This window comes from Tupaia chinensis, unplaced genomic scaffold, assembly GCF_000334495.1.
Source record: "Tupaia chinensis unplaced genomic scaffold, TupChi_1.0 Scaffold000111_1, whole genome shotgun sequence".
Taxonomy (NCBI): domain Eukaryota; kingdom Metazoa; phylum Chordata; class Mammalia; order Scandentia; family Tupaiidae; genus Tupaia; species Tupaia belangeri.
This window is the reverse complement of record NW_006159575.1, coordinates 2,620,596-2,644,238: the sequence shown is the minus strand read 5'-3', so window position 1 is coordinate 2,644,238 and position 23,643 is coordinate 2,620,596. Positions and strand designations below refer to the sequence as shown.

Sequence of the window (23,643 nt, the reverse complement as noted above, 5' to 3'; positions counted from 1 at the left end):
CTATAGGAAATGTAAAAAAAAAAAAAAAAAACAGAAAAAGTGATCACTTCAAACTGTAGAGAAGCAAGACCAGAGGGAACAGGGCCAAAGCTCAGAAAGATTCAGGCCCAGTCTCTGCCATCTTCCCAACTCAGGCAGAGTGCAGTCCCAGATATCAAACACCAGGCAGCTCAGAAATAAGAGTATGGAGAGACAGAGGAAGGCAAGATGTAACCAGTGTGGGGGGTGGGGGGTAACAAGAGGATGCAGAGTCTGGGGAGCAAAGGCACAATGGCAAGAAAGCAAAGTGCATTCCAAAGACAGTGTATTAACTGGGTACATGTGTACTTGGTAGTATTGGTTGTTTACTTATTTGACAGTTTTCTTTGAGGTAGCATTACGCAGTGCTGTTCAACTCCAAGCACTATTCTAAGCACTTTATAAATATGAACTCATTCTTCCTAGTAGCCCTGAAAAGCTATTGTGTATTACGTGAGAAATAGTACTCGTTTCCAAGGAAAAATCACCTAGAATGAGATTATGGGGCATCCTGGGTTCTGAGATAAAGTGAATCTTTAGTAGAAATGAAGAATCATGCACAGCTTCAGTGGAAGAAAAACCCCAGCCCCTTAGCAGTTGCTGGCACGAGCCTCCTCTCTCTGCCCAGCTCTCCCCCCACACTTCTCATTCATGCCCCTTGCAGTTGGCTGCTCCAACACTGGGCTTCCAGGTGGGGCACACTTCCTCCTAGTATACCTGTTCCCCAACCTGAGCCTCTGCCCGTAGCACCTACAGTGGACCTCCTCTGGAGCTTGCAGGTCTTTGCTGGATGTCCATTTCCATCTGTCTTTTGGACTGCTTATCGCCTTGTTCCAGGGACAACCATAGAACCCTGGCTTTTCGGTCCCAACAGCTTAATGAGGAAAAATTTTCTTCCATCAGGTCATCTTCCTGGTTTTCGTTAGGATCTCAGTAACTGGGCTGGGACAGAGAATACTAGCCAGGGTGTTACCTTGGAAATTGCTGCTAAAGGATAAGAATGCAGTGAAATGGAGTTCCAGAGTGAGGTGCTATATCAGACATCAAGAAACATTTTCTGCAAGAGGCCAGATAGTAAACATTTTGGACTTTGCCAACCACAAGCCAGGCTAGTCTTAACTATTGTTAAGTACCAGATGCCTCAGTCATTGTTCCACAGCTCTGGAGCTGAATTGCAAAACCAGACATAGGCGATACTAAAGTGTGTGGGTATGGCTACATTCCAGTAAACAGGCTATGGGCTGAAGTTTGCCAACTCCTATCACCTGGAACTACACCAGAATGTAGATTTTCAAAGAAAATGTCTACAACCAGTTTTTTTTCCTTCCTAAACTCTGTCACCCTTGGAGTTGGTACATGTAGGGGTTTCTTTTGCAAGAATGATTTTTGCTACGCATCCGCCTCCTTTAAGGAGGTGAAGTGAGAGGCATTCCTAGTAACTCCAAGCCAGAGTAGAGGTTCTAGGGAGACCACTCAGATTGCCTGCATAGGGCTGGAGTCCTATACTCTGGTTGGCAGAGAGCGTTGTGCACACTTTTTTTTTTTTTTTTGGAGAGGTTTTCACTATAGGGTGTGTGCACTTGTCAGAAAGACAGAGACAGAGAGACAGAAAGCAAGAAATCACCCCCCGGGGGGAATGGCCACACCACAATCCGCTCTCCTCTCTGGATATTGGCACACACGCACATGCGCCCGGCGTGAGTTTAAACCACCAGGTCTGGGACTCGAACCACAGTCAACTACATGGGAGTCCAGCGACATAGTCATTACGCTAACTACTGGTCCCATGCACACTTTTTACAGGTGTATGTTCCACCCCTGCCCAGGGCTGCTTGAAGTAATGTTATCTGGGGTCTTGATGGGGTCCCTGTTCCAGAGGCTTGTCAGAGGGAAAGCCCAGCTCGACATTTTATTGGGGTGGACTCTGTAGCAGCAGAGGCAGGAGCACAGCCTGAGGTGGGGGGCCATATCCCTGCCAGAGTACAGCGTGTGCTAGTCTGAAGGGGCCACCGTCTCCTCCTCCTTCTCTTCTCCCTCCTTCTCCTCTTCTTGCTGCTCCAAGACTGGAGTCCTCAGGTCGAACTGCTGGGGGTAGGTAAGTGATGAGAACTTTCAGCCTGATGAGACATCTGCCTTTAGATGGAGATGGAAGTACTGACTTGAGTCAGACTTGACCAGATGGTTTGTTTTTCTTTGATTTGTCCGAGGGCATGTATACTTGCCTGAGAGAGGATGAGAGAGAGAGGGAATAGCGCCCCCTATGCTACAGTCTCTTTTTCACTTCTCTCCGCTGTCAGTATTTGGGGCACACATATGCCTGGCATGGTTTTCTAATGGTCAGGTCCAGGGCTTGAACTATGTGGTTGGCCATGTGGGATCCAGCCACATTACCACCAGGCCATGAGCTGGTCCATTGGCTAGATGATTTTAAATCAAGACTTTTAATCTTAATTAAGCATAAGACTTTATACTATGTATAACTGAAGAGTGTTAATGGATCTTTTTTAACAGGCAGAATCATGGTTCATGAAGTGAACATCTCTCACACATTCATGTAACTCATGAATTAGTGGGAGAAAGCACAATTGGGTAAACTGGTTTAAAGGAGAATCCCAAGAACAAGCACACATATAGGCAGTCAGGGAATGCAGACATGAATATACTGATAGACTTGGCGGGAACTATGTCTGCACCTGCCTCCTGGACCCGAGATAAGAGATAGTGGTCCTGCAGTCCTTCGTATCTCAGAACTGTGAGCTCCAGGACAGGATCGGTACAGGCCCTTAAGAGTCTTTACTGAGAAAGACTTAATGCCTTTTTCAGACATAATGAAGGTCCTGAGCCCTACTACATTTACTCTCTGGCAGAAACCTCCCTCCTCCTGGCACCCCCTACACACACACACACACACACACACACATTTAGTAAGTTATAAAATGGACACAGAGAGATACATTTTGATTGCATCCCATTAACAGATCTCTCAGTTTACTAGTTATGCATGGTAAGTGAATATTGAGATGAAGTGGTGTTTTAGGGGTTGGGAACCCAGGGAAGGAGAAATTTCAGAGTGTTTCTTTGTCATCTCTATGGGAAAATCTGGGAGGGCACCCATAGGAAGAGAATTTTGAAAAGTCTGCTGCTCCTCTTAGCTGTGAAAACTGAGTTGAGGAGCCGTGTGAGTGTCTTTTTTCCCTTCAGCTCTTAGCTTGCCATGGAAGGCCTCCACTATCTAAGGTACACTCCCTAGAATGGCAGCCTGACATTTCGGGTACTTCCCTGGCACTTTTTGGACCTCTGATGTTATTCTCAGAGCCGTTCAGGCATGGATCTGGTTCTGTTTTTTTGCCATGTTGACCTGACAGCCTGTAGTCATAGTGAAAATGTATTCTTGGCCCAAATTAGGTGACCACTGAGATCAGAGTACAGTGGATGCAGCAACCAGTGTCCCATTGCTGAGCTGGTGACTCCCAACATGCTCTAGAGATAGTTCATCACATGGTCCAGTCTTGGCCCAGCTTATGCCAAGAAGTCCAGACTAGAAACCAACAGGTGGTGAAGTGCGAACAGTACCTGCAGCAGCCCCTTCTTAGCCTCTCCCTGGGCACCTGCATCAGGGCCTCTCCAGGAGCTAACCTCTCGCCCCAAGGCCACTCCATCACTCTCTCCTCTGTGTGGTCCATCATCCTGCCCTCTTTAAATTCTTTTTGCTTTAAATTCTTGTTACTAAATTCTTCCCCAAACAGGGAACTCGAAAACTGATCCAAAAAATAAAAAGTCTTTCTTATTAGAATCTACATGAGAAGATACAATTTGCCTCATCCTAATCATGCAGAGTATAACTTTGTCCCATGTGGTATAATTACTTTCCATTAAAGTTTCTAATAATGTATCAATCAGTTGGTTCGAGTTCACATGAATTTCACGTATCTGACAGGGGCATATAGACCAGCTAGAGGGAATCATGAAGTTGCAGGAAGAGCAGGTATGAAGCCTACCATAAAGATCAACAGGAAGGGAGCAGATAGACCTGTACCACAGAACCTACTTGCTGGTCCATATCGAATGCCTGAGGCCTGCTGTAGGTGCCAGGAAGAGCCAGTGAGTTACAGGCACCCAGACATCCCAACTCAGTGGGCAGCCACAGAGGGGGAGCCCCTAGAAGAAGGGGGTAGATGGGCTCGGGCATCTGACACATGAAAGTGCTGATCATTCTTCCCAGACAACTCACTCTAAGTAGAGCAGCAGTTAGGACCTTGTTCATAGGGGAGGTGCTGTTGTGGATTCTTGGAATGAGCTACATTAAAGGAGCTATAGCTGGCAGGAAGGATCCAGAAACAGTGGGATAAGAGCTCTCCTGACAGGTAAGAGGAAGCATCGGAACCTACCCTGGGCTGGCAGAGGGTGTGGGTACAGGGAGAAAAGCTCCTTACTTCACAAATTTCTGATGGGGATATGAGTGAGATCATCGGCCTCAAGTGGATGGGAGAGGAGCAGAAGTTGGGAGTTTGAGGTCACATGGAGAAGGTGCTAAGGGGGAAAACTCAGTGACAAAACTGGCCTGCCTAGCACAGAGGCCACTTATATCTCATGAGCTGCGCATGTCAGGGCTCACGGAGAGGAGCTCATCTCCCCACAATTAAGAGTATACCAACGAGCTAGAGCTGAGGAGAGGCAGGCAGAGTCAGGGTGTTGCACAAGGTGCCCCTGGGGTGGGGGCTGCCTCTGAGCTTGTCGAGAGAGAACACAAGCTCCACAGTGGACCAGAAGTGCCTATGGATCAACAGGCGTCCAGGTAGGGATGCCAAGAAGGCAGAAGCTGAGTTCTCAGCAGGGGCACAGTTGATGACAGCAGAGCCTAAGGCCTGATGGGGTGAGGTGAGGGACCCGGGAATTGGATAAGACCAAGAAGGGACAGTGGCTAGAAGAACATATGCAAGTACTCCAGGAGAAGCTTGGCATAGAATGGCCCCCATCACCACTTTTATAACCTGGGATAGCCGCATTGAGCTCTCAGCTTCCTGTATGTGAGTTGGGCAGAGCAGGGCCTGGCACACATATTTCTGTGCAGTGTTGGCTTTGCCTCTATCCACCAGCATATGGGTTTCAAGGTGACAAAGTCATGCAGCCATTATGAAGATTTATTCAGGATTTCGCTTTTTTTTATTTTAATTGCCAGAGATCACAAGTGTTCCACAAAGACAGAGAGAAAGCACTCCCCAATGGGGCATGATCATGCCGTAATTTCTTCTCCTCCATATCTCCATCCTGTCAGGATTTGGGGCACGCATGAAAACATGCCTAGTGTGTTTTTAAAGCTGCTGGAGTGAGGATTCAAACCACAGTCAGCCATGTGGGATCTAGCTCCTTTAACCTCTAGGCTATAGGGCTGACCCAGGATTCTACATTTTCTAACATCGATAATAATTTTGTTTACTTTTTTCTCTTGAAATTCTTAAAAACATTTAGTGGATTCCTTCATCTATTTAATGGTTTAGGCACTGGTGGAACAGAGAATAAAACAGGTGACCCCCCCACACACACACACATACCCTGCATAACTCTCACTGGCCTTAGTGAGAGTTAGCTAACACAAAGCCAAGTCAGATAAGAACTTGTCAGAGGGTGATAAAACTAAGGGGACAGGGCTCCAGCAAACACATTCTTTTTTTTTTTTTTTTTTGGGAGGTTTTTATAAGGCACAGTCGCTCTGCATAACTCTCACTGGCCTTAGTGAGAGTTAGCTAACACAAAGCCAAGTCAGATAAGAACTTGTCAGAGGGTGATAAAACTAAGGGGACAGGGCTCCAGCAAACACATTCTTTTTTTTTTTTTTTTTTGGAGAGATTTTTATAGGGCACGTGCGCTCGCCAGACAGACAGAGACATTAGAGACAGAAAGCGAGAAATCACCCCCCAGGGGGGATGGTCACGCCACAATCCCTTCTCCTCCATTCTCCTCTCGGGATCTTGGGCACGCACACACGCGCCCGGCATGAGTTTTAAGCCACTGGGTCCGGGACGCAAACCGTGGTCGACTACGTGGGAGTCCAGCGACATAGCCATTACACTAACTGCTGGTTCCCCAGCAAACACATTCTTAATAAACACTACGATTCTGAATCTCATAAATGGCAATTTTGGAATTTTATCAGTTGTTTTCTTTTTGCATGCTTAGCCTGAGATAACAGGTGGCCCTTCGAGAATCTCTTTGATTAGCCCACCACAGGATGGACGCATGGGTAAGTAAGAATTCCTATAATTTTAAGTCACACTGATACATGTATTAAAATATAGTCCCTAAAAAGCCATGTTTAATCAAAGCTGTCAGAACTTACCCAAGTCAGTATTGTGAAGTTGCATGGGAGGCTCCACATTACCAAAATGATGCAGCCAGCTATTAAATCCTTTCGGAGAGTAACTTGTAATGACCATTTAACCTGTCTCAGAAGAATACTGATCCCATCACTTTCTGTCGCCTCTTTATTTCACATAAAAATTATGTTAGTGTGTTTGCTTACTGGCACAGTAATTGACTTTGGGTTGCTGGCCCATGTCCAAAGTAAGTGAATCCCTCTTCCTCCATTGCCCCACTGTTGCAAAGGGCTCTTTCTCTATTCAAGATCTGGGCAAGACCCACCTGGCCTTCGTTCCTCCTCCCCATAGGCTCCCTGCTGTTCCCAGTTCTCTTCCTGAAATACAAAGCTTTCAGCTCATCCCTCTTTAGCCAAAGGGGCCGTCATCACCGGGTGGAACTAACTCCAAGGCCTCTGGCCTCATCCAACGGTGCTCACTGTGAAAGTCCAGGGCCCCTAGCAGACCTCCCCTACTCCTCCTGCCCACAGGGTACATGCATTGAACAGGTTGACTGAACTGCATATTCAAACACACCTTTGCCCATACTTTCCCAAGGGGCCACTTCTAACTGCTGCTTTTTGCCCTACCCCATCTAATTCACTTTTTAGGGGTGTTTGTGTGATGTTTTGGGGGTTCACTGTGTTTGTGAATAGATATTTGTCCTCAGCGGATCCTCCCCTTAGCATCTATTTCTATAAGGTCACAGGGAACACATGAACTCTTGGGATGCTTTTCGTGTATACTTCTAAGTTACAAAAGGGCTTCCCTATTTATGCCCTGCTAATAGGCTGAGAGCATCCTCTGTGCGCTCTCAATGGCATCCTTCCTGTCATTGGGTTTCTTCTTTGCCAATCTGAAAGGAAAATGTCATCATTTCTATTTTCATTTCTATGACTGTGGATGATTCTGTTTTAATTTTATTTAATTCATGTAGGGTACATGCACTTGCAGGAGAGAGACAAAGACAGTGAGAGGGAAAATGAGAAATTACCCCCAGGGGAATGACCACAATGCAATTTATTCTCTTCCTGGGATTTTGGGCATGCACACATAAGCACCCAGAACAGGGTGCCAGGCCCAGGACTCTAACCATGGTCAGCCATGTGGGAGTCCAGTACCTTAATCACTACACCACCTGCTCGCCCATAAGTCATGCTCTTTTTATATTATTATTATTTTTATAAATTACTTCTTTTGCCCTGTATTGTGTGTGTGTGAAGTTCTCAATATGAAGAATATTGACCTTTTTACCAAGTTTGTTTTGTAATTTTATGTTTGACTTTTGTATAAACTTCATATTTTTATGTACTCAAATCTATTGTTATAGTCCTTTTATTTCTGAGTTTTTTTTATGCTTAGGTAGGTTTTTATGCTTAGGTATGCTTACCTAAATCACTTTCTCCTAATTGTTGTTTTGGGCCTTTTTTTTTAAGATTTTTTTTTTTTTTTCTGTTTTTAAAGACAGGGTTCTCCTGCCTCAGCCTCCCAGCTGGGACTACAGGTAGGCCGTACTGCACCCAACTCTTTTCTAGGCAGGATCTCACTATGTTGCCTGAGCCAGCCCTGAGTATTCAACCCTCCTTTAGCCTCCAGAGTTGCTGGGATTACAGGGCATGCACCACATGCCCAGCCTGTAGGTCAGACCCCCATGTGACCCTAGCCTGCAGAGTACAGTGTCTTAGCAGCACAGGCCACCTTGGCTAGGCCACAATTTTTTAGAGCAGTTTTAGGTTCACAACAAAATTGAAAGGAAAGTACAAATGGTTCCCATATACCACCTGCCTTCAGACATTATCAACGTTCACATCAAAGTAGTGTATTGTTACAGTGAACCTCCATTGACAATCATTATCATCCAAAGTCCAGAGTTTACATTAAGGTTTGCTCTTGGTGTTATACGTTTCTATGGGTTTGGACAAATGTGTGATGACACATAAATCTGTCGTGGTAGTAACATACAGAGTGTTTTCACTGCCCTAAAAATCCTGTGTTTCATACCTGTTGATCCTTTCTCTTCAACCTCTAACCCTTGCTTTTCCAGAATGTCACATGTCCTTTTATGAGTTGCTAGCTCATTTTTTAATTGCTAAATAATAGCCCTGAGTCTGTATATATCATAATTTATTTTTCAGTTCACCTACTAAAGGACATCTTGAGTGCTTCTAAGACTTGGCATTTATGTATAAAGCGGCTTTAGATGTCCACACACAGGTTTTTGTTGTGTACATGAGCTTTCAGTTCCTTTAAGTAAATAACAAGGAGCATGATTGCAGGATTGTATATTAAGAGTATGTTTGGTTTTGAAAGAAATTACCAAACTGTCTTTTAACGTGGCTGGGCCCAGGTGGTAGCATAGCCGTAAATAGTCTGCAAGGCAATCCCATGTGGAAAGGTTCTTGGTTCAAGTCCAGACACCTTCCTGAGTAATGCCAGTCACAAGTGAACCCATCATCCAGAGCTGGCTCAAGGCTGAGGATGCATTGTGGTACCTTTAGGGAGTCTCTCTCTCTCTCTCTCTCTCTCTGTCTCTTGCCTTTGAAGGAAATACATAAACTTAAAAAAAAATGTGGCTATAGCATTTTGCATTCCCATCAGCAATGAATGTGAGTCTCGTTGCCGCCCATGCTCACAGTCTTTGGGGTTGTCAGTGCTGGATTTTGGCTTTTCTAATAGATGTGAGGTTGTATATCATTGTTTTCATTTGCATTTCCTTAGTAACATGCAAAGTGGATTGTCTTCTCATATGCTCATGTGCCATCTGTACATTTTCCTTGGTGAAGTATCTATTAAAGTCTTCGGCCAATTTTCTAACCCAGTTGTTTATTTTCTTACTGTTCAATATTAAGAGTTTTGTGTATATTTAAGATAAAAGTCTTCATAGATGTGCCTTTTGTAAATATTTCCTAGCAGTCTGGCTTCTCTTTTCATTCTCTTGATGTTGTCTTTTGCAGAACATAATTACAGTTTTTAAGTGTATCTTTTCCCAAATTCTTTGGAGTTTATCTTGAGATATACTGTAAGATGAGTGTCCAACTTTCTAAATATATATGCTTTTATTCATAATAGAGTACATATACACACACTTAGTGCTTATGCCCTATAACATAAGCCATAGATAAGAGATAAAAAGCATTCCACAGGGCTCACTCATACCTTAGTCCCCTTATTCTAATCCTCCGACCTTCATGCACATGTCTGGTATGTTTTCAGCCAACGAGGCCAGGGACTCACACTGTGGTCAGCATCTGGCTTCCACCTCCACAGTTCTATGTGCTACTGGCTATGCCATAGAAGCTCGACCCAACTTGGTTTTTTAAATCATTTATTGAAAATACTTTGGAGCCAACAGGTGGCATGGCGGTTAGGTGCTAGACTCCCACGTGACTGACTGCCATTTGAGTCCCAGCCCCGGTAACTTGCTTTCTCACTTTCCCTCTCTTTGTCTCTCTGTAATGAGTGCATGTGCCCTATAGCAAATTTTAAAATAATAATAATAATGGGACCAGCAAGTAGAGTAGTGGTTAAGTCGCTAGGTTCACATGGCTGACCAAAGTTTGAGACCTGGACCTGGCAGCTTGCTTTCTCACTTTCCCTTTCTCTCTTTCTCTCTCTGGTCAAATAATGATAATAATAAAATAATAGTGAACATCTGCCAATGGTTCTGCTTTTTAAAAAAATAATAATAAATAAAATAATTCTAAAATAATAAAATCAAGAACATTAACTGACAAAAAAATAGAAAGTTCTTCGCAGAAAAATTTTAAGAACATTATTAAAAAAAATTTTCCTCAGGACCAGCAGTTAGCATAATGGCTATGTTGCTGGACTCCCACGTAGTCAACTGTGGTTTGTGTCTTGGACCTGGTGGCTTAAAACTCATGCCAGGCAAATGTGCGTGCATGCCCAAAATCCTGAGAGGAGAATGGAGGAGAAGGGGTTGTGGCATGGCCATCCCCCATGGGGGGGTGATTTCTCACTTTCTGTCTCTCTGTCTCTCTGTCTGTCTGGCAAGCGCACGTGCCCTATAGCCAAAACCTCTACAAAAAATAAATAAATAAAAAATAAAATCTTCCTCAACCAGATTTATCATCTGTTAACATTTTGGCGAATTTTTTCCCTATTCATTATCTTTGGTGTTTCTCTGAACCATTGAGAATATGTTAGAGACATGATACCCTAACACCCTGAAAAAAAAAAAAAAAAACATTCTTTTACAAAACTAACCATACACGGCTCAGGCCAGGCACAAACATTGAAACACTTCTGCCATCCTGTCAACTGACACAACAGAGGCCCTTTTTCCCTCTCCATTTTCAGAATCCCATATAAAGATTAGCTACATGTAGTTGTAACATCTCTTCACTCCTCATAACTGGAACATTTCCTCAAACTTTCTATTTCTTGCCTGAAGCCTTTATTTTTAAAGAATATAGATTTTGGGCCAGCAGGTGACGTGGGGGTTAAGGCACTGGATTCCCACGTGGCCAACCATCGTTTAAGTCCCAGACCCAACACCTTGAAACTCACACAAGGTGTGTGTGCTTGCATGCCCAAGATGCCGAGAAGAGAATGGAAGAGAAGGGATTGCAGTGTGGCTATCCTCTCTGAGGGATGATTTCTCACTTTCTCTCTGTCTCTCTGGTTAGTGCTTATGCCCTATAGCAAAAATCTCTCTTAAAAAAAAAAGAATATAGATTTTAAATTATGAAGAGTGACATATGACCAGCATTGTCTGGTGTTTCCTCATGAGACGAGACCACACTCTCTTGGTAGGAATACCCCAGAAATGTTACTGTTCTTCTCTCTGCACCAAATGAAGGCACATGAAGTTCACCTATTATATCATAGGGACATTAACCTTGGCCACTAGTTTCCTCCATGAGAACATTAACCCCAGTCACTTGATCACACTGCCGTCTACCAAGTTTCCTCACTGCAGCTACCACATTGTCCTCTAATTTATGAGTTATCTTTTTTTTTTTTTTTGGTTTTTTCTGTAGGACATTTGTACTCTCCAGGGAGAGAGAGAGACAAGGAGAGAGAGAGAGAAAGTCAAGTTTACCACTCCCAAATTCTTTGGAAATCCCCTCCCCTAGAGGAGATGACCACAATGAAATCCCTTCTCTATTCTCCTGTGAGAATTCTGGACATGCACACACATGTGCCTGGCATATTTTCCAGGTTCAGGACATAAACTGTGCAGTTGGCCATGTGGGATCCAGCCATCTTAACCACCGTACCACTTGGCTGGCCCTGGATAAGTATCTTATGAAAGCTAGTTTGAGATGAGATAAATACTCTTACTCATCTGGCCTTGCCCCACCACAATCAGCCAGCATTCTGGTGATTGCCTCATATTTATTTTTCTATTTCCTAATTATTTTTACATGTGTTAGTTGGCATTCTACTGTAAGAAAGAGCTTTTCCTTTTACCCAGTTTATGTTTTTATTAATTTATAATGAATTCATAGATTTCTGCTTTGTTCAATGACTTGTAGTCTCTGCTAAAATTCTCCCAAATATGGTCATATGTAAAGTACTTTTAAAAACTAGCAACCAGGGAACTAGCAGTTAGCATAATGGCTATGTCGCTGGACTCCCACGTAGTCGACCTTGGTTTGCATCCCGGACCTGGTGGCTTAAAACTCACGCTGGGCCTGTGTGCGTGCGTGCCCAAGATCCCAAGAGGAGAATGGAGGAGAAGGGATTGCGGTGTGACCATCCCCTCTGGGGGTGACTTCTCGCTTTCTGTCTCTATGTCTCTCTCTGTCTGTCTGGCGAGCGCATGCGCCCTATAGCGAAAACCTCTCAAAAAAACAAAAACAAAAACAAAAACAAAAAAACCTAGCAACCAGAAACATATAGCTAGAAAACAAAGAGGATTTTAAAAGTTACATTGAGAAACATTTGTTGAACACAAAAGCAATAAAAGTAGAAAGAAAAAGAGACATTAGACGTATAGACAATAAATAGCAAAATAGCAGATGTAAACCAAACCATAGCGATAATTACATTAATTATGAATCGATCAAACACTCCAATCAAAAGGCAGAGATTGTCTGACTAAACAAAGCAAGATGCAACTATGAAAGGGCTTCAAAAGTTTGTGGAAAAATGTGTATTATGAAAAACTATGCATGGATTTCAACATTTTATGCACCTAAATAAACTTGTGCTTTAACTTCATTTTTATGACATCCCCTTGTATATGATGTTTATAAGAATTATACCTTAAATTATATGTCACAAATAAGTTTATAGTAAAAAATAGAAAAGATAACATGCAAACAGTAACCAGAAGAGAGCTGGAGTAGCTATATTAATATAAGGCAAAGCAGACTTTAGGATAGAGAATGTTGCTAGAGACAAGGAGGAGAGACATTTCATAATGGTAAAAGGGTCAACACATCAGAAGGATAAATGCATACATAGAGCTTGTAAATGTAACAACAGAGCAGCAAATACATGAAATAAGAACTCAAAAAAAAAAGAAAAAGAAAAAAAGCAGTTCAGCAATTTTAGTTAAAGATGTCACTACTCTTTTCTCAGGGATTGATAGAACAACTAACAAGAAAATATGTAAAGACAACCAGACCCAAGGAAATAAAGAATGAGAGAGAGACATAAAACAAACAGCAAAATGGGCAGACACAAATCTAACTCCATCAGATTACATTTTACATTAAATGTAAATGAACTCTTGAATAAATGCTCCAAAAGTAATTTTTTAAAAAGGTTACCACACTATATCAAGCTGGGAAAAACGAGGTTGTACACTGTAAAGATATACAAAGAGTAAATGTAAATTTTGAAAATAAGTAAATATTTTTTAAAAATTATCAGACTGAAAAAAAAAGAAAAGAGAAAGTTCCAACTCTATGTTCTCTATAAGAGATATAATTTAGATCCAAAGACACAAACAGGTTGAAAGCAAAGGTATAGAAAAAAATACGTTGACCAAACAGTAACCAGAAGAAAACTGGAGTGGCTGTTATTCATTTCAGATAAACTAGGTTTGTTTTGTTTTGTTTTACATACAATGATTATGTGTCAATTTGTTTCTTTTTCTTTTACTATTTTTTCTCTTTTTTATTATTATTCATATATTAAATCACTATACATCATTTAGATTGTGAAGAGACTTTGCCCAGCATGATTTATACCTCAGTCCAGCCCAGTTGACACTATTATACACATCCTCATCAACAGATAATAAACCTTGTCTGTGTCCCACAAGTGTCTTACCTCTCCATTTACCCCCCAAATTTCCTTTCCTACACTTTTCCCCTCCCACACTCTCTTTCCACTTTGTCTCTAGTATATTCTGTGTTAAGAAAAAACACATCTTTTTCTCTTTTTAAAATATTTTTACTATACGATATGTGCACTCACCAGAGAGATAGAGAGAGAAAGAAAGTGAGAAATCACCCTCCAGGGGGGGATGGCCACACCACAATCCCTTCGCTATTCTCCTCTTGGGACCTTCGGCACACGCGCCTGGCGTGAGTTTTAAGCCACCAGGTCCGGGACGCAAACCGCAGTCAACTACGTGGGAGTCCAGCGACATAGCCATTACGCTAACTGCTGGTTTCCACAAAATAGGTTTTTAAAAAAATATTGCTAGAGAGTCCAGCAAGTGGTATAGTGGTTAAGGCTCTGGATTCCCACATGAGGGCACCATGGTTTGAGTTCCAGACCCAGAGGCTTGAAAGTCACACTGGGCCCATATGTATGCATGCCCAAAATACAGAAAAGAGAATGGATTGAGACATGGCCACCCCCCCCTCCCCCAGGGGTGACTTCTTATTTTCTCTCTCTCTCTGTCTCTCCCGGCAATTGCACACACCCCATGGCAAAAACTTAAGGGGTGTGTCCAGCAGGTGGCATGGTGTTTGATCCCACATGGCTGGCTCCACAATTCGAGTCCTGGATCCAGCAGCCTGAAAAACATACCAGGCATGTGTGTATGCACATGCCCAAAATTCTGAGAGGAGAATGGAGGAGAAGGGATTGCACCATGGCCATCCCCCAGGGGTTATTTCTCACTTTCTTTCTCTGTTTCTCTCCAGCAAACATATACACCCTATGGCCAAAAAAAAAAAAAATCTTACAAAAAAGGGAGAAGAGGGACCCGCAGTTGGTGTAATGGCTATGTCACTGGACTCCCATGTAGTTGACTGTGGTTGAGTCCCGGACCTGGTGACTTAAACTCATGCTAGGCGCGTGTGTGTGCGTGCCCAAGATCCTGAGAGGAAAATGGAGGAGAAGGGGTTGTGGCATGGCCACCCCCCTGGGAGGGTGATGTCTCGCTTTCTGTCTCTCTGTCTTTCTCTGTCTTTCTGGGAAGTGCACGCACCCAATAGCAAAAACCTCTCAAAAAAAAAAAAGAAGAAGAAAATGAAAGATACTAGAGACAGAGGAACATTTCATAATGTACTTTCCTAATGAAAGTACATCAGGAAGACATAACAATTATTAGTGTGTACATACACCAAAGAAAAGAGCTCCCCCCATAAATGAGACAAAAATTAACAGAATTAAAAAGAAGAATTGTTAATTCAGTGATTATGATTTGGGTGTTTTAATACCCACTTTCAATAATTGATAAAACAACTAGACAGATAATTAGTAAGATGAAAGACAATAACACTATTAACCAAATTGACTTCTCTGACAAATACAGATGCCACACAGCAACATTCTTTTCAAATGTAAATAGAATATTCTCCAGACTAAAACAGATACTAGGACATAAAACAAGATACAATTCCAAGATACAGAAAGCGAGAAATTACCCCCCTAACCCGGGGAGATGGCCACACCACAATTCTTTCTCCTCCATTCTCCTCTCAGGATCTTGGGCAGGCGTGCACTTGTGCCCGGCATGAGTTTTAAGCCACTGAGTCCAGGACTTGAACCATAGTAGGCTATGTGGGAATCCAGCAATATAACCATTATGCCATCTGCCTGTCCCCAAGATACAGTTCATTTTAAAGGATTGGAATCATACAGAGTATATTCTCTGACTGAAATGAAACTAAATTGGAAATCAATAACAAAAAAAGCTGAGAATAAAACAAAATTTTTAATAAAATTCATACTAACTGGATCATAGAAGAAGTCACAAAGAACATTAGAAAGTATTTTGAACATAATGCAAATATATTTTATCAAAATTCATAGGATGCAGGTAAAACAATGTTTAGAGGGAAGCTTACAGTTTTAAATTAGATCTAAATTTCATAATCTAAGCTTCCACCTTAAGCTACAAGTGGATCTTGTATAAAGACCTATGAAATATAAAATGAAACAACAGAGAGGATCAGTGAAAATAGAGGCCTATGAAATGTGAAATGAAAACAATAAAGAGGGTCAATGAAACCTGCGGTTGAGTACCATGAGGCTGGAGAGCTGCTCTTCCTCCACAGCAGGCTGGGCAGGGGGTCCCGGCTGATGAGCTCAAGTCAAGTGGCTTGGCTTGGGCCTACCTGTTGGTCCTGGATGGGTGAGAAAGGATGGCATCAACATGCATGGGCCAGCGGTTCCTACCTTCTACCTCTGGGATTGTGGGGTCTCCATGTTGCTCCTTCTTTCTCTGGGATGGCAGGAACCAGCTATTGGTTCTTGAAGGCTGGTGCGCCACTCATCCCCCACTGCTGGCTGGGTGGGCGTCCCTGTGATGAGCTCAAGCCCAGTGGCTTAGCTTGGACCTGCCTGTTGGTTCTTCTATCTCTGGGGTTGTGGGGTCTCCCTGTTGCTCCTTCTTTCTCTGGCTTAATTGATATTTTTAAAAAATTATTTAATTTTATTTATTATTATTATTATTGGCTATTGGGCACGTGTACTCACTAGAGGGAGACAGACATGAGAGAGAGAGAGAGAGAAAGCAAGCCCCCAGATCCAGGACCAAACTGGATCAGCCGAATCTGGCCAGCCATGCAGGAGTTCAGTGTCTTAACCAGCATACCACCTGCTGGCCCAAATTAGTCATTTTTAAATCTTCCCACAAAGAAATGCCCATTTTCCAATCATTTCATGGGTGAATTCTATCAGTCATTTAAGGAAGAAGTAATGCCAGTCCTATATGAAATTTTTCAGAAGATAGGAGAAGATCAAACACTCCCCAGTTCATTTTATGAGATCATTAATATCCTGTACCAAAGCCAAAGACAACACAAGAAAAAAAACTAAACACTATTTCTCATGAACATAGATACAAAATTATTTTAAAATATATTTGACAATCAAATATAACAATATATAAAAGGAGGACCAGCAGTTAGTGTAATGGCTATGTCACTGGACTCCCATGTAGTTGACCACAGTTCAAGTCCCGGACCCGGTGGCTTAATCTCGCGCTGGGCGCCTGTGTGTACTTGCCCAAGATTCTGAGAGGAGAATGGAGGAGAAGGGATTGCGGCGTGGCCGTCCCCCCTGGAGGTGATTTCTCACTTTCTGTCTCCCTGTCTCTCTCTCTCTTTCTGGCACACGCACACATCCCATAGCAAAAACCTCTCCAAAAAAAGAAAAAATAATATTTTATATATGTGTACACATATATATATACACATACACATACACACACACACACACACACACACACACATATATATATATATATATATATATATATGATTATTTCCTACTCGCAAGTAGGACTTATCCCAGGTATTCAAATTTGATTTGTCCTCTTAAGATTGATCAATGTAATAAACCATACTAGTAGAATAAAGGGAATTTTTTTTAGTAGGAAAAGAAGTAGAATAAAATTCTACAATCATTCATGGTAGAAGCTCTCAACCAACATGTAATAGAAGGGGACATCCTCAACTAGTAAAAGGATTCTTTAGAAAACCTACAGCTAACATTATAATGACTGTTGAAAGATTGACTACTGGGGCTGGCAAGTGGTGTGGTGGTTAAGAGCCCTGGATTCCTACTTGGCCGACTATGGTTCGAGTCCTAGACTTGACAGCTTGCTTTCTTACCTTTTCTCTCTCTCTCTCTCTCTCTCTCTCTCTCTCTCTCTCTCTCTCTGTTTCTCTCTGGTTCTGGTCAAATTTAAATAAATAAAGTTAAACAAAATAATTCTTTTTTTAAAAAAAGATTGACTATTTCTCTTCAAAGGTTAGAAATAAGGCAAGAATATCTACTTCCATCACTTCTATTCTACATTGTATTGTAGATTCTAGATTGTGCAGTAAAGTAAGAAAAATAAAATCATATAGATTGGAAAAGAAAAAGTATAATTGCCTTTATTGATGACAGCTTGATCTTGTGTATAGAACACCATAGGGAATCTACAAGAAAACTACTAGAAATAATAAGGTAGTAAGGACACAGGATGGAAGATCAATATGCAAAAATTATTTGTATTTGGGACCAGCAGTTAGTGTAATGGCTATGTCGCTGGACTCCCATGTGCCTGACCGCGGTTCGAGTCCTGGACCTGATGGCTTAAACTCAGGCCAGGCGCATATGCGTGTGTGCCCAAGATCCCAAGAGGAGAATGGAGGAGAAGGGATTGTGGCATGGCCATCCCCCCTGGGGGGTGATTTCTCGCTTTCTGTCTCTATGTCTCTCTCTGTCTTTCTGGTAAACACATGCGCCCTGTAGCAAAAACCTCTCCAAAAAAAAAAAAAAATCATTTGTATTTCTGTATGCTAACAAACAATCTGAAATTAAAATTAATCACTTGATCATAATTGTGAAGATTTTCTTTGGGACTCCCTATAGTTTGATTAATATATTTGTCCTTTCAATATACCATACTACAAGAGAACCTGAAAAAGTTCATGGAGAAATGGAATTAAAATGAGTTTATTTGAGTTAGACAGTGCCACAGTGCTAAAATGTGACACGCTATGAGGCAATTGCACATGGGAAAGTTCCTAGTTCAAGTTTAAAGACCTCTCTGAGTATGTCAGGCACCATGCTTGCCCATGATCCAGATCTGGCTAAAGATTTTAAAGTATAAATTTATTATGGTACAGAAGTTTTTTTGAAAATTTGGACAATGATGCAGTGGTAAAACACAGCACTCTGTGAGGATGACCCACATGGAAAGATTCTGGGTTTGTACCCAAAGATCTCCCTCCATATACACTAGACATATACACGTCCATGATCTAGGGCTCGCTGAATCCAGGAATCGATCATCATATGAAACCTTCATTGGGAGGAGGGGTCTCTCTCTCACTGGAGATTCAACATGATCTTCATCCCACAATTTTAAGCCCAGCCTCAGTCTACCAGGATTATAGATATTTGTGCATGGTATACACAGGGAGACCTTGGGACATGAGTCCCGGATCTTCTAATATGGCCTTAGCATCATTGAGTGTTGCATTACCACTGTGCTACCGCAGCTAGGCAGTCTTGCTTTTGATCCATTCTTTTAATCTGTGGCTTGTGATTAGATTTAATCTATTTATATTTAATACAGTTATTAATATTGTTGAATTTATGCCTACTGTCTTGCTGTTTGTTTTATGTATGGTAGAATTTTTTGTTTACATATATCTCAACTGCCTTTTTTGCATTAAATATTTTTAGTAGACCATTTGCTAGGGGCTTAATTCTGTTCTCCCACAATTCATATGTTAAACTCTAACCCCAGTGTGACTATTATTTGGAAAAGATGTTTATTAGGAGGTAATTAGGGTTGGGACCAGCAGATGGCATAGTGGTTATGTTGCTGAACTCCCACGGAGTCGACAGTGGTTCAAGTCCCAGACCGGGCAGCTTAAAAATCTCACCGGCACAAGTGGGTGCATGCACAAAATTCTGAGAGGAGACTGGAGGAGAAGGGATTGCAGTGTGGCCATTCCCCTGAGGGGTGTATCCTTGCTTCCATCTCTCTGCCCCTCCAGCGAGTGCACACTCCCTATGGCAAAAATCTCTCTTGAAAAAATAAAAAAGATAATTAGATGGAACTGGGACCAACAGGTTGCATTGTGGTTAAGGAGCTGGATTTCCACATGGCTGACTGCAGTTTGAGTCCTCAACTTGGTGGCTGGAAAATTATGCCAGGTGCATGTGCATACATGCCCAAAATCCCAAGAGGAGAAGGGATTGTGGTGTGGCCATCTCCCCAGGGGAGGTGGTGGTAATTTCTCACTTTCTCTCTATCTGTACCTCTCTGTCTCTCTCTGGCAAGCACACACATTCTATGGCAAAAACCTTTAAATAAATAAATAAATAAATAAATAAATAAATAAATAAATAAATAAAAAGGTTAAACAGGGCCATAAGGATGAGACTCTAATCCAATGATAGTAATTTCTTTATAAGAAGAGACACTTACTGATGGGGAAAAGGTAGTATTTTTAACAAATGGTGCTCGGAAAACTGTATATCCACATGTAAAATAATGAAGCTTCATCCTTACCTAATACCTTATGCAAATATTAACTCCAAATGGATCAAAACTTTATAAAATTCTTAGAAGAAAACATAGGGCATTCTTGGACATGACACCAAAGGCACAAGCAACTAAAGAAACAACAGACAAATTAGACCTAGTTAAAATTTTCAAATAGTATGTTTCAAAAGATATTATCAATAGAATAAAAAGGCAATGGACATAATGGGAAAAAATGTATTTGCAAATCATATATTGCATAGGGACTGAGATACAAAATATGTGAAGAATTGCCTAAAACTCAACAATAAAAAAAAAGAACATAATTTTAAAATGAACAAAGGAATTGAATGGGCAAACAAGATAAGAAGATGGCCAGTAAGCACATGGAAGGATGCTCAACATTGTTTATCAAAGCTATCTCATCTCACATCCATTAAAATAGCTACTACCTGGGGCCAGCAGGTGGCGTGGTAGTTAAAGCACTGGACTCCCACATGGTTGACTGTGGTTTGAGTCCTGGACCTGGCATTTGCTTTTTCTCTCTCTCTCTATCTCTCTTCTCTGGTCAAATTTAATAGTAATAATAATAATAAATAAAATTAAATAAGTAATTCTTTTTTAAAAAATAGCTAACACCAACAAATATATATATATACATGTATATATATATATTTTTTTTTTGGTGAGGATGTGGAGAAATTATAACCCTGTATACTGTTGGTAGGAACATAAAATGGTACAGCCACTGTGGAAAAAAGTAAAGCAATTCCTCAAAAAGATGAAAAACAATTACCATATGATGCAGCACTTCCACTTCTGTGTACATGCTGCAAGGAATTTAAAGCAAGGTCTCAAAAAGAGTATTTGTACACTCAAGTTCATGGCAGCATTATTTATAGTAAGTGTCAAGAGAGAAATGGGGGCCTGCCAGTGATATGGGGTCAAGGCATCTGGATCCCACCTGGCCAACTGCACAGTTTGAGTCCAAACCTGGCAGCTTGAAAGATACCCCAGACAAATGTGCTTGCATGCTCCAAAACCCCCATGGGGATTGCAATGTGACTATCCCCATGAGAGGTACTTTTTCTCTCTTCTCTCTCTCTCTCTCTTTCTCTCTCCCATCCGCCAGTGAGCACAAATGTCTTTTAGCAAACAAAAACAAGAAAGGAAGAAAGAAAGAAGAAAAGGACAGATAAATGGATGAGTGAAATGTGGTATATACATACAATGGAATATTATTAAACTTTAAAAAGGAAGGAAATTCTGGCATATTCTGCAACACAAATGCACCTTGAGGACATTATGCTTAGTGAAATGCCTAATCACAGAACAATCACAGAACAACAAATACTGCACAATTCCACTTATATACTGTAGTTAGAGTAATGAAAATAATAGAGACAAAGTGTGATAGTGGTTTTTAGGTAATGGAGGAAGCATGGAATGAAGAATTATTGTTTAATGGATACAGAATTTGTCTTATAAGTTAGAAAGTTACAGAGATGGAGGGTGGCGATGGTTGCAGAAAACTCTGAATAAAGTTAATATCACTCAACTGTACACTCACAATGACAATGATAGTAAATTTTATGTCATGTGTATTTTACCAAACAAAACAAAATAATTTTTTTAGAAAAGCAGAGACACCAGAGAGCAAGTGAGCTCGCTCGCTCTCTCTCTCTCTCTCTCTCTCTCTCTCTCTCCCAAGTGCACAAAAGAGAGGTCATGTGAGGACACAGCAAGAAGGCAGCCTTCTGCAAATCAGGAAGAGACTTCTATTTTTTTTTTAGAGGTTTTTGCTATAGGGTGCGTGTGCTCACCAGAGAGACAGAGACAGAAAGTGAGAAATCACCCCCCAGGGGGGATAGTCACACCGCAATCCCTTCTCCTCCATTCTCCTCTCGGGATCTTGGGCACGCACGCACATGCGCCCGGCGTGAGTTTTAAGTCACCGGGTCGAGTCGCAAACTGAGGTCGACGATGTGGGAGTCCAGCCACATAGTGGTTACGCTAACTGCCGGTCCCAGGAAGAGACTTCTAACTAGAAACTAATTCAGCCAGCACCTTGATCTTAGACTTCCCAGTCTCCAGAACTGTGAGGAATTTCTGTTCTTTACACCAACCAGTCTGTGGTATTTTGTCATGGCAGCCTGAGGAGAAAGTAGTGGGCATTTTAATTACTCTTGATATTCTGGCTCTGTGTTTTATTATTTTCTTAGTGGTTGCTCTTGGGATTACAGTATGCATTTTGAGCTTATCACAATATACTGAAGGTTAATATTGTCTTAATTCCAGTGAAACATAGCAATATTGCTTCAATATAGATTCATTTCCTCAGCCCTTCTTTTTAATATTTATTTATGTGCATACATATGTGATTTTCATATAAGGCCAATAATACAATATTTCATTTATTTAATTAAACAAGCTTATGTTTCTTAAAGCTCATAGAAGAAAAAGACACACACATCTTTAACATTTACAACATTTTTTTTCTTTGTGGAAAGGTTTTTGCTATAGAGCGCGTGCGCTCGCCAGAAAGACAGACAGAGACAGAGAGACAGAAAGTGAGAAATCACCCCGCAGGCATCCCAACATTTACAACATATTACCATTTCCCTTGCTCTTCATTTCTTCCTGTGGATTTATGTTACTATCTAGTGTTACTTCCTTTCAGTCTGAAATATTTTCTTATTTCTTATAGGAGAAATTGACTAGCAATTAATCTTTTCAGCTTTTGTCCATCTTTGAATGTTTTTAATTTGTCTTCATTTTGGAGGTTATTTCCCTGAATATTGGGTTTCTTTGTTTACTATTCTTAGCACTTGGTATATGTGATTCCACTGCCTTCTGGCTTGCTTTATTTCTTATAAGAAGTCAATCACTGGGACCAGCAGTTACATAATGGTTATGTCACTGGACTCCCATGTAGTCAATTGCTGTTCGAGTCCTGGACCTGGTGGCTTAAACTCACGCTGGGCACATGTGTGTGCGTGTCCATAATCCCAAGAGGAGAATGGAGGAGAAGGGATTGCAGCGTGACCATCCCCACTGGGGGGTGATTTCTCGCTTTCTGTCTCTCTTGTCTCTGTCTTTCTGGTGATTGCACACACCCTATGGCAAAAAAAAAAAAAAGAAGTCAGTAGTCACTAACTATTTTATTCTCTTGTATTTGATCAGCTTTTTTCTTGCTTTTTGAAGATTTTTTTTAATTTTTGCTTACTACATCTTTGTAGTAATTTTTGAAATCATGACTTTTTTTCCCACTTTTTTTTTTCTCAAATTGTTTTTGTTATTCTGAGTCTCTTGCATTTTATATGAATTTTAGAAGCAGTTTGTCTAGTTCTACTAAAAAGGGCATTAGATTTTGGTAGGGATTTCATTGACTTTGTACATCAATTTGAAGGATATTGCCATCTTAATAATATGAAGGCTTCCAATCCATGAATACTGGCTATCTTTTCCTTCATTTAAATCTTTAATTTCTTTCTGGGACCAGCAGTTGGCATAATGACTATGTGCTGGACTCCCATGTAGCCAACCATGGTCGAGTCTCGGACCCGGTGACTTAAACTCACACTGGGTGCATGTGTGTGTGTGCCCAAGATCCTGAGAAGAGAAGGGATTGTGGTGTGACCATCCCCTCAGGGGGTGATTTCTCACTTTCTGTCCCTCTGTTTCTTTCTGTCTTTCTAGTGAGCACACATGCCCTATAGCAAAAGCATCTTTAAAAAAAAAAAAAATCTTTCAACAGTATTTTTTTTTTTTTTGGAGAGATTTTCACTGTAGGGCGCGTGCGCTCGCCAGACAGACAGAGAGAGACAGAAAGCGAGAAATCACCCCCCAGGGGGGATGATCACGCCGCAATCCCTTCTCCTCCATTCTCCTCTCGGGATCTTGGGC

General features: G+C 41.4%; 1 protein-coding gene across 1 annotated transcript in view; it reads left to right on the top strand.

Annotated features, from left to right (window-relative positions):
- RNF212 (ring finger protein 212) overlaps nt 1-23,643 on the top strand; it is a 42,658-nt gene that overhangs the window by 4,745 nt on the left and 14,270 nt on the right. The window contains exon 5 of the mRNA XM_027770078.1: nt 6,196-6,259. Coding sequence (XP_027625879.1) covers nt 6,196-6,259 — 64 coding nt within the window. The remainder of the gene's footprint in view (nt 1-6,195; nt 6,260-23,643) is intronic.